Source organism: Crocuta crocuta, unplaced genomic scaffold, assembly GCF_008692635.1.
Source record: "Crocuta crocuta isolate KB4526 unplaced genomic scaffold, BGI_CrCroc_1.0 scaffold175, whole genome shotgun sequence".
NCBI classification, from domain to species: domain Eukaryota; kingdom Metazoa; phylum Chordata; class Mammalia; order Carnivora; family Hyaenidae; genus Crocuta; species Crocuta crocuta.
In genome coordinates, this window is record NW_027530988.1 from 2,685,405 (window position 1) to 2,695,238 (window position 9,834).

At 53.7% G+C, this 9,834-nt stretch overlaps 1 protein-coding gene across 2 annotated transcripts; it reads left to right on the forward strand.

Moving 5' to 3' along the window:
- The first annotated feature begins 2,678 nt into the window (after positions 1–2,678).
- LOC144236660 (dehydrogenase/reductase SDR family member 2, mitochondrial-like) lies at positions 2,679–9,146 on the forward strand. Of its 2 annotated transcripts, XM_077770287.1 has the most exons (8): positions 2,733–2,818; positions 2,991–3,168; positions 3,660–3,761; positions 6,638–6,708; positions 7,800–7,851; positions 8,344–8,478; positions 8,732–8,787; positions 9,035–9,146. In XM_077770287.1, the coding sequence occupies exons 1-8, from the start codon at positions 2,745–2,747 to the stop codon at positions 9,144–9,146; spliced, it is 780 nt and encodes a 259-aa protein (XP_077626413.1). In that variant the 5' UTR covers positions 2,733–2,744. The 2 variants fall into 2 exon arrangements, with proteins under 2 accessions (XP_077626411.1, XP_077626413.1); XM_077770285.1 differs by lacking the exons at positions 6,638–6,708; positions 7,800–7,851 and having other exon boundaries at positions 2,679–2,818.
- The last annotated feature ends 688 nt before the right edge of the window (positions 9,147–9,834 follow it).

Here is a 9,834-nt window from a genome sequence, read left to right on the forward strand (position 1 = left end):
CACCTCTGTCTTTCACCTTTGCCTTTTGTAACTTTAAGAAGGTGGATTCCAAGAATCCTTGAGTTTTTCAGATAGAGTCCCAGTGCCTGGAACCCAGTCTGTTGTCTCCTCACATCCTCACACTCAGTCAGCTGCAAGCTCCGCAGCAGAAGGGCTCCTGACCTGCACTCAAGAACGACGACAAGAGCATACCCAGGTAAGACCAGAGCAGGGACAATGTGGCCCAGCGTACGGCTGGCTGCGTTGGGGTCCATGTCACTACTACTGCCCACCTTCACTCTTTTTTATTTTGCGTGCGGATGCTTCTTTCTCCCTGGCTCTGTCTGCAGCTGTCTTTGTTTTTTTCTTTGATTCTCATAATAAAGCTTTTGGGGGCTATCAGAGCCCTTAGGGTCCCCCAACTCAGCGCCTCATCTTACCCAGGTGCAGCTGGAGCCAGAGTAGGGAACAGATTTGCCCAAATCACGCACCTTCTGTAGATATCTGCCTCATCTCTCTCTTTGCTGATTTTCAATGCTTCTAACTACTGTATGTCTTTCCCCTAATCTTTTCTTTGCTTTTCCCTTTTCTTTTCTATTTGGTGAAGGCCATCCAGCTCCAAGATGGGACTAAGTTGAGGGTGTGCCCACTTGGCTTCCCCACCTCCACTTCTGGGCAACTGAACTGATCAGCACGGAAAGGGGGATCAGGGTGGACAGTGCCAGGCTCAGAGGCTACTCTAAGCTCCCAGGACCTGTGGTCGACTCTGGCCTAGCTGGCCCTGCTGACTGCTCTAGAGGAAAGCAGAAGTGAGGACAAGGGCAGATTGAGCAAGAGCCTGGGCCCTTGGAAGCTGCTCAGTCTCAGGCCCTGGGAAAGAGGAACCTGGAATGGGAAGGAGAACCAAGACAGACAGACGGGGCCTGCCCAGTCTCTCCATGCTTTCTACCTGCAAAAGGCCACAGCTGCTTTTTTCCCTACAAGTAGGACAGCTTTCCTGCAGACCATCTCGCGGCAAGTTTAGAAAGGAGCAGGCTTGGTAAGAACTGTTGTAGAAAGGAGGAGGGGACAGCCACAGACTTGCCAGTATGCTAACAGCTTCTAAGAGGTGCCATAACTCTGGTCTTCCAGCAGGGGGCAGCCCATCCTGACAAAATTCCAGTTCTCTTTTTTCCTGCTGCCCTCCCAGCCAAGGAGACCAATTCCCCTGAGCTTCGTGGGGTTAATCTGTGCTCACAGCTGGGGGTAGAGAAGTCCCCCAGGGGTCATAACAGTGTTTAGAATCTGGTGTCCTGTTTAGGAATGGTAAAAAAATCAGAAGCTGAAACCCTTCATCCTCTGGAATTGGAAGGCTGTAGATAGATACATGACCTTGGCAGAAAAGAGAGAGCATGTGAGAGAGAGGAGAGTGACAGCAGCTTAGGACAAAAAGGAGACGAGGTCTAGGACCTGCAAAGGGTGTCTTTGGAAATATGGTATCCGAAGAGACATAAATTTGAAACCACAGCTGTCTCTTAAAGCAGACCATTTGATTATCTTCATTGTGACACGGATACAAACTGATATTTAATCTGAAATGTCTCCCTAATTCCTGAGCAGCACCCATTCATTTATTATTACAGATACGGACCCCAAACTCGAGGGAACTGGGTTATGTAAAGGTTGGTTGCTAAGGAACAAGGGAGCTGCAGTAGGTATGGCAAGGGTTGCTTAGTAACGAGGAGTCCCCTGGTGTTGGAGTGGCTGGGGCAGGTCTGGGACTGATGAGGGTCTGCGGACAGTCAGCCCGCACCAGGGCCTCCTGAAAGTGCGTGTCTGATGGCCCCTCCAGGCCAGAGCCACCAGGGACCGCATCTCTTCAGTTTCCTGGCACTATCCTACCTGAAAAGTATATCCTGAGTCCCTGCCATATCCTCAGTGACCCTTGTCTCCAACCATTCCTTCCCCTCTGCCTCCCTGCAGGAAAAGGTTCAGACTTCTAGATTCAGGACCCCACAGGGTTCCTGGGCAAGCAAATGGGAATCTCACACTGGGGGGAGGCAGGAGCCTCTGCGCTCACACCGATGTGGAGCTGGGAAATTTGGGGTCTCAGTGAAAGAGGGTTCCCTACGCAAACCTCTCTCATGTATCCCCGGTTCATACAGTGTCTGCATGTGTGAGTCTTCCACACCAGGTCCTCACCCTGCCTTCACACCTGCACAGACCTACCCCTTTCCTTCCTGAGGGCGTCCAAAGGGCACGGCTCTGTACCCTGCAGCCTGGCGTGGGGCTGCTTTGTCCGGCTTAGGCTCCACACAGCCTCTATTCCATTAGCTTCACTACAGCACAGCCTGGTGAGCATGTCATGCAGGCGCTCAGGACCTTGGTCTACTTTATCTGACACGTTGCAAGTGCTCCGTGCTTGGTCATGGAATGAATGGGAAAAGAATCCTGTCTACCGAATGGTGGGTCTCACGCTCTAATTTGCCTGTGTTATAAACAGAGACTTTTCACACAGAGTTTGCCTGACCTGAGGCTCACCTGTTTGAAATTCACCCTGCCTAGCCAGACTCTCTCTGGCTCTCTGCTGCTGGCCTTGTCCGTCTGCAGGAGCTGGGGGTAGATTACCATCATGCTCACTCACGCACCAGTGATAGGTGAAGTTGACTCTCTCCTCCAGGGCCGAGTTCGGCAGGAAGCACAGAAAGGAACTGGCCGCCATGCTCCCAACAGTGGCCTGGGTCCACAGAAGCCTGCTCCGTTCCCGTGCTAGGCTCTCTGTGCGCATGAGCAGCAGTGGGATAAGCCAACAGGCCGTCCTGGCCAACCAGGTGGCCGTGGTCACGGGGTCCACTGATGGGTAAGTGCCCTGATTGCCCTCTGGGTCTCGAGCCCTCACAAGGACTCTTGCTTCCACAGAGGTGCCTCCGGGTTGTAGATCAGGACGCAGCCTTGTTGGTTTCCAGGGCTGAGTCGAGGGACCTTGGTGGCAAGGGGCTGAGGTTGTCTTGTTCCCTCCATCTCTGCCACAGGATCGGCTTCGCCATCGCCCGGCGCCTGGCCCGGGACGGGGCCCGCGTGGTGGTCAGCAGCCGGAAGCAGCAGAACGTGGACCGCGCAGTGGCGGCGCTGCAGGGGGAGGGGCTGAGCGTGGTGGGCACCGTGTGCCACGTGGGGAAGGCCGAGGACCGGCAGCGTCTGGTGGCCACGGTGAGGGGCCACAGGGGTAGAAGGACATGGGGAGGAGAATGCGCAGAGCCCTTCCCACTCTGCGCAGCCCTGTGTGGGGCAGGGACTGGGGTGGGGTCTGGGAGGCCCGACAACAGTCTGGAAACCAGGATTGCTCATGGTCTCAGCGGGTAGACCTCATTGTTCACGCTGGGTTTCTGGAAAGAGGACCCTTGCCCTGGAGAACTGTGGTTGAGGAGGAATCTAAAGGGATTCCCCATCTCAGGCGTAGATGGATTCCTGGAGCAGACAGACCTTCCTCTCCTGAGGCCCTCAGCTCTGCAGAGCCCATCCTTGGGCCTGTCTAGGGCATTTGCCTCCCCCAGTATTGGGTTCTCACACCAGCTTTGTGACCATTCCTGGTCGAGACAACATCTAATTAGCAAGGGTTGCCTCAATGCCCTGTGTGCCTGGCACGGTGCTGGGAGGGGAGGCCTCCCCGCGTCTGCCCTTCATGTCACTATTTCCCCCAGGTCCTGGAGCACTGTGGGGGTCTCGACATCCTGGTGTGCAGTGCAGGCGTCAACCCGCTGGTGGGAAGCGCCCTGGGGGCCAGTGAGCAGGTGTGGGACAAGGTAAGAGGCTGCTGTTGGGAGCTGGCAGAGGGGTCTGACGTGCTCCCCTGTTGAGACTCTGCCTCCCCCACCCCTGAAGTTACTGTGAAAACAGGCACTGACCACTTGTCCCCTGGAATGTGCTCCGCTGCTCCTTTCCCATGTGGGTGTGTTTAAAGCGGCTTCCTACATTCTTGCTGCTTTCTTTTTTCCCTTCCCATCCCTTTTGCACTTATTCATTCAGCAAATATTTATTGAGGGTTTGCTACGTGCCAGGCGCTGTTCCAGGCTCTGGCTTTACAGCTGTGGGAGTAGGTCTCTGCTCCTAGTAAGAGTCAAGAATAGTAAGGTCTCTGCTCTTTGTTGACAGCAGATATATTTTACTTCTTTGTGTGTGGTGATTTTGCCCCTTTTTGGTGACCCGTACCTGCCGCTGAGACTCTTTCTTCACCCTTCCTAGATGAGAGCTCCTTACTGTCCCTCAGATGAACCTGCTGCTACACCTGTCGGGCCTGGGCCCGGCCATCGGCTTCCCATGAGCCCGGACATTCCAACCCGCTGCCTTCCACCTGATGATCCTGCCACCTGAGCCACAGTGTCCAGAAGGGGCCTTGCAAAATGTCTTGAGGTCTACTTTGAGCTTTGTTATCCTAGGACTCCCGAGCCATTCACTCCTGTCTTTGGTTTCCAAGTCCCTCTATCAGACAAGACGGACTGCAATGAAATCACCTTGTTAGCCCCCCTCTCCATCCCAAGCACTGGCCAGAACACTCCCTTCTGCCTTCCCCAGCTCTCTGCGCTCCGTAGACATGGTTCAAGGGCCGCCTCTCCCGTGCTGCTGCCCTTGGCCGCTTACCCTTCCCTCCATCCTCTGAGATGACCTGAAGTCTGAGCTCCCGCAGTTGCTGCTAGCAGCCTCCTCAGGCTCCCCAGCCTCCCGAGGCCTCCGAAGGACTGTTTGTGATGAAGTGGCTGGGACCGCATGGCTGCCCGTCTCCTAACCCTCCTGAGTCATTCTCCCTTTTAGTGTCTTAGACTCTTCTTTCCCCGGAACCCATTTCACATCTTCTTTCCCGAAGCTGAGCGCACTTGCCCGCAGCCCGGCCTTGCTTTCTGTGCCGCTACCCTGTTCTCCAAGGTCTTGCTAGTCTGCGAGCTGTCTGTCCCACTGGGTAGAAGTCCTCTCTGGGCACATCTGCCACCACCTCAGAGGTGAAAGGGTCACAAAACGAGTGTGACATTGACCTGCCGCTCTCTCTGCATGCAGTTTTCAGCAGGTGTCCTGGGAGTTCCTTCTTGTTCATCTTATCCTGGGCCAGTTTGAGTGCCTCCCCAGGCAGACCCCCATTTTCTCCGGCTGGTTGGGAAATCTCCCATCTCCCGTCCCTCCGCCTCTCCTCCACCCGTCTCCTGCCTGAAGACTCTCTAGCATCCATCCTCCTCAGCCCCACAATCTCTACTCAGGACTTCGTGGCGCCCAGAGACACTACCTGATTTTCTAGGAGGGCAGTCCTCTTCAGCAGGGGAGGGGCTCTAACCTTTTCCTTGGCTCATGTTAGGCTGCTGAGTCTTAGAGGGGCCCTGTCTGAGCCCATCACCCAGCCTGACATCCATGGAGCTTAGGACAGACATCGGCGGGATGGCGGGGGTCTGTTTCGAACAGAGAATGACCGGGAAGTCCCTTCGTGTAAGCCTCAGTTCCTTCTTATCAGAGATCTCATGCTCTCCTGCCTTTAGCCATCTGAGCCACTTCTTGTAGTCCTGGGGGTCATCCCCAACACTGGCAGCTTGTCATCACGCTGGCCCAGCATCTCCCCTGCCCGTGTCCAAGGGGGTGCTTGAGTGTGGGGTGAAAACGTGGCATCGCAGATGTGCAGCCTCGCTCCCTAGACACATAGACTCACTGACCTCACTCGAGGCGGTGGCCCACAGGAGGGACCCTGCTGCCATGTTAGTCCCAGCTGGCACTCTGTCCTGAACCCAGATGGCAGGTTCATCTGAGGGACAGTAAGGAGCCTTCATCTAGCCCTCAAGGTCTCTGCATCTTTGCCTGCCAGTTCCTCTCGGACTTTTCCTCTGTCCCCAGTCCCACCAGACCCAGTTCCTAGACAGAGGGTCAGGGACCCTTACGTCTGAGTCCAGATCCAGGTTTTGGTTGCAGGCAGGCTCAGCGTGGGCACCTAACTCCAGGACGGCGATTCTCTGTTACGTCTCCCTCTTTGTGGTGGCCACAGGAAAGCTCAGAGCCAAGTGCGCAGTAAACTGGCATGCATGTAGGCCCTCACAGCTTGCATTTTTGTGAACGAATCATAGAATAATGCTCAGCTCTTACCACCAGCTGTGAACTGTGGGCACCAACCTTACTCTTGCTTTTTCTTATTTTTCTACACTTATTTTTTTTTTTACTGTTCTCCATTTCTTCACACATAATACCAATTTGATTTGTTTTATGCTGTTACATTGTGTGTACACCTTAAATTCTATTGGGACAAGACAAGGACATAAACCAGTGAAAACACAAAGACAACTCTTCCAGAAATCTCCTTTGCTCCCAGCACCTACATTCCCTCCATCCGTTCTACTTTCAATCTTTTTTCCAGTGGCCTCTGCGCATAGCTTCTGTCTGCACAACCAGAACATAGTCCAGTTTCTTTAAAAGGCCTGAACACTGCCCTCCTTCACCCCAGTCCTGAACAATTCACATTTCACAGGCCTGCCACTTAGCCTGCCTGCCTGTTAAACTGGAAGCACCCCTTGTCCTGATGGGAAGGGGAATTGATCTCAGATATGCGGCTATCTGGGTTTATTGCACCAATTCTAGGACCCCGTGTGTCCTATGAGAACAGGCCCTGGGCTGTGTCTCTCTGCCCTCCATCACGCCTCTGCTCTGACTTCAGATCCTGGACGTGAATGTGAAGGCCCCGGCCCTGATGTTGAGCCAGCTGCTGCCTCACATGGAGAAGAGGGGGTAGGTTTCAGGGTGGGGGTGGGGCCTGGAGGGGAGGCAGGGCAAGAACTGAGTCTAGAGAACATGGGGCCATAGCCGGGAGAGGAGGACAAAACAGGTGTCCCTGGGATCTCCACGTCCCCCTCCCTGTCCTATGTCTGTGTCCTGTCTCCACACCCCACCCCCCTTTTTTACAGCTGCATCTTCTAATTCTAATGGCTGTAGGATGAGGGTGATGTCCCAGGAGCTCAGGCACCCTCTCTTTAACCTTGACATCATCATGTTAGGGAAAGGGCTGTGCTTTTATCTCCTTAGCCTTGTGGCCAGGTCATTTTCACCCTCACTCTGGTTCTCTCCCAGCTGGACAATGCCTCTTCACCAGCTTACAGCCTGGGACAGATCTGCCCCTTTGCTCCCAGCAGGCCAGGCGGGGAGACGCCCCTCCACACGTCCTGCTTCTCAGTCTCCAGGAAGCCTGCCTGCTTCTAGGTCCCGTGTATCTGACTCCACTCCACACACAGTCTCGGGGTCTCAGGTTAGGGACTTGGGCCACCACTTCCCTCAGGACATAGCTGCTCTTCCGGTTCCTCCATGCACACATACCCTTCAGGAACTGGGCCTGCGGACTGGCTTGGATAGAAGGAAAAGTTCCTGCCTCTCATTTCTTGTCTCCTCTTGCCCCATCTGCTTGTCAGAGGCCGCCCATTGATAGGCATTCACTGTCAGCCCTGGGGGCCTGTTTGCCAAGCCCACTCCGCCCCCTTCCCCAAGCACCTGGCTTTCTGTTCTGTTCTTTGCTACCCCAGGAAGGCAGAAGAGGCAGAAGAGTGTAAAGGTTCAGAGCATAGACACTGGGTCAGAGAGAGATAGGGTTGGAGTCCCAGCTCTGCCACTTATTGGCTTTGTTGCTAAACCCTGCTGAGCCTCCGTTTACTCAGCCGGGAAATGGGGATAACAACAGGAACTGAATGGCTATTGTGAGGATTGCATTATTCAAGGACTCTAACAATTCAAATGTTATCATTATAAAGTTTTATCTTTAAAAAATAATAGCACCTCAGTCTGTGCTAAGTTATTGGTTTTCTGTCTCGCCTATGTCTGTCTCCTCTCAGGAAGGGGGCGGTCGTCCTGGTCTTCTCCATTTCAGCGTATATGCCAGTTGTGGTAAGTTCTTGCTTATGTGTGCCTGGTAGGATTAGGGGAAGGGGTCCCCAGAACACCACAGGGACAATGTTTGGGATAGACCCCCACCTTACTCCTGCTGCCCTAGGCTGAACTGATGCCCATGTGGCTGCTGGGTCCCTCAGATCCAGCTTCTGTTCTCAGACCAGCCTGGGGAGAGTGTGTCTGAGCTCTGCTTGGACCAGGGTGGGATCATCTGTAGGTGAGAAATCCAACTGATGTGTTCCTCTGCTTCCCCATATCTTTAAAAAAATTTTTTTTAAGGTTGTTTATTTATTTTGAGAGAGAGTGTGTGGGAGGGGGAGAGAGAGAGAATCCCAACTAGCTTCTCCACCGTCAGCACAGACCTGATGTGGGGCTGGAACCCATGAACTGTGAGATCATGACCTGAGCTGAAACCAAGAGTCGGACACTTAGCCACCCAGGCATCCTTGCTTCCCGATATCCTAATCACTGTCTTGATTCCCTTCCCAGCAACTGGGTCCCTACAATGTCAGTAAGACGGCCCTGCTGGGCCTCACCAGGACACTGTCATTGGAGCTGGCTCCCAAGGGCATCCGAGTGAACTGCCTGGTTCCAGGAGTAATCAATACTGACTTCAGCAAAGTGGTGAGGACTGGGGCGTGTCCCCCATTTCTCAGCCTGGCTCAGTAGAAACCTCCCCAATGACTAAGCGATGAAGGAGTGACTGGGGCCTCAGATCAGCATCCTTAACAGCTGAGGTCCTCATTGTCCTCCGAATTCAGCCGTGACTCAGTCCATCACCCCCAAGAAATACAAATCTGCTATGGGATCACCTCGGGCCCTACCCATTTCCTTGTTTTAGCCAGCACTGACTCTTCCACGTCTTCTCTTTGCCCAGTTATACAAGGATGAGGTTTTCTGGAACAACTTCAAGGAAAACTACCAGTTGCAGAGGTGAGTTGGGTTTGGAACCTTGGTAATCTGGGTACAGTCGGTCAGGGGTGGCTGGTCTATCTCACAGGCTGACGCCTCCCTGGGTGCTGGTCATTCCTTTAGCTGAAGTCTGGTTTCCACAGAGCCCTGGAGGATGCAAATAGCCCTCACAGGTCCACCCTTGTCCCTCCTTGGAGCCCACTCCCGCTGGAGCAGCAGACCCAGAGTCTGAGATCATTGACATGTGTTCTGTCCTCCTTCTATCCAGGGTCGGGCATCCTGAGGACTATGCAGGACTTGTGTCCTTCCTGTGCTCTCCAGATGCCAGCTACATCACCGGTGAGAACATCTCCGTGGCCGGCTCTTCCTTTCATCTCTGACAGGGCTAAGGGAGTCTGGGGGTCATTAAGGTCTGCTAGATGATGAAGCTGGGGGCTTGTTTGTGCCAGGCTCGAGGAAGGACCCCCAGTATTCTCCATCTGTGTAATGGTTACTGATTAAGTTGTTGTGATTCGGCTAACATGTGGGTTCTTGGTGTGGGGCTGTGAAGCTGACGGAGTTCATCGGGCTGACACTTCGGAGGAACCGTAAGGGAAAGGAGCAGAGACTCGGGCCCCTGACATATCCTGGCTTCTTCTCTGTGCCTCGTGTGCTTTAAACATTTCTTTCCTAAAATAAACTCAAATTTATCCTCAAGCCTGGAAACTCGTGGTGAGGGTAGAGACAAGGGGAATGAGGCTGAGGACGGCCTCTCCTGTCTCCTGCCTGAGCCCGTCCACAGACCCATGGTTGTGGTCAGTGAGTGTTTACAGCAGGCTCTGCTCCATTCTCTGAGCTGGCTGGAGGGAGTGGCAGGAGTGGTGGGAGGGAGTGGGAGAATTCTGGAACTCCTCCTGAGGTTCTCCAGCCTCGTGGTTCTTTTCTGGGCCATACAGGTCTTTGAGAACCTGAAGAAAAAAGTCCCATCAAATCTTGCATACAACTCCAGGTTGAGAACTTCTCATTTAGACAGAAGAGAGAAGTCAATGTGAAGTTCTTAAGGTTGTCTCCTCTTGGCAAAGGTTCTTT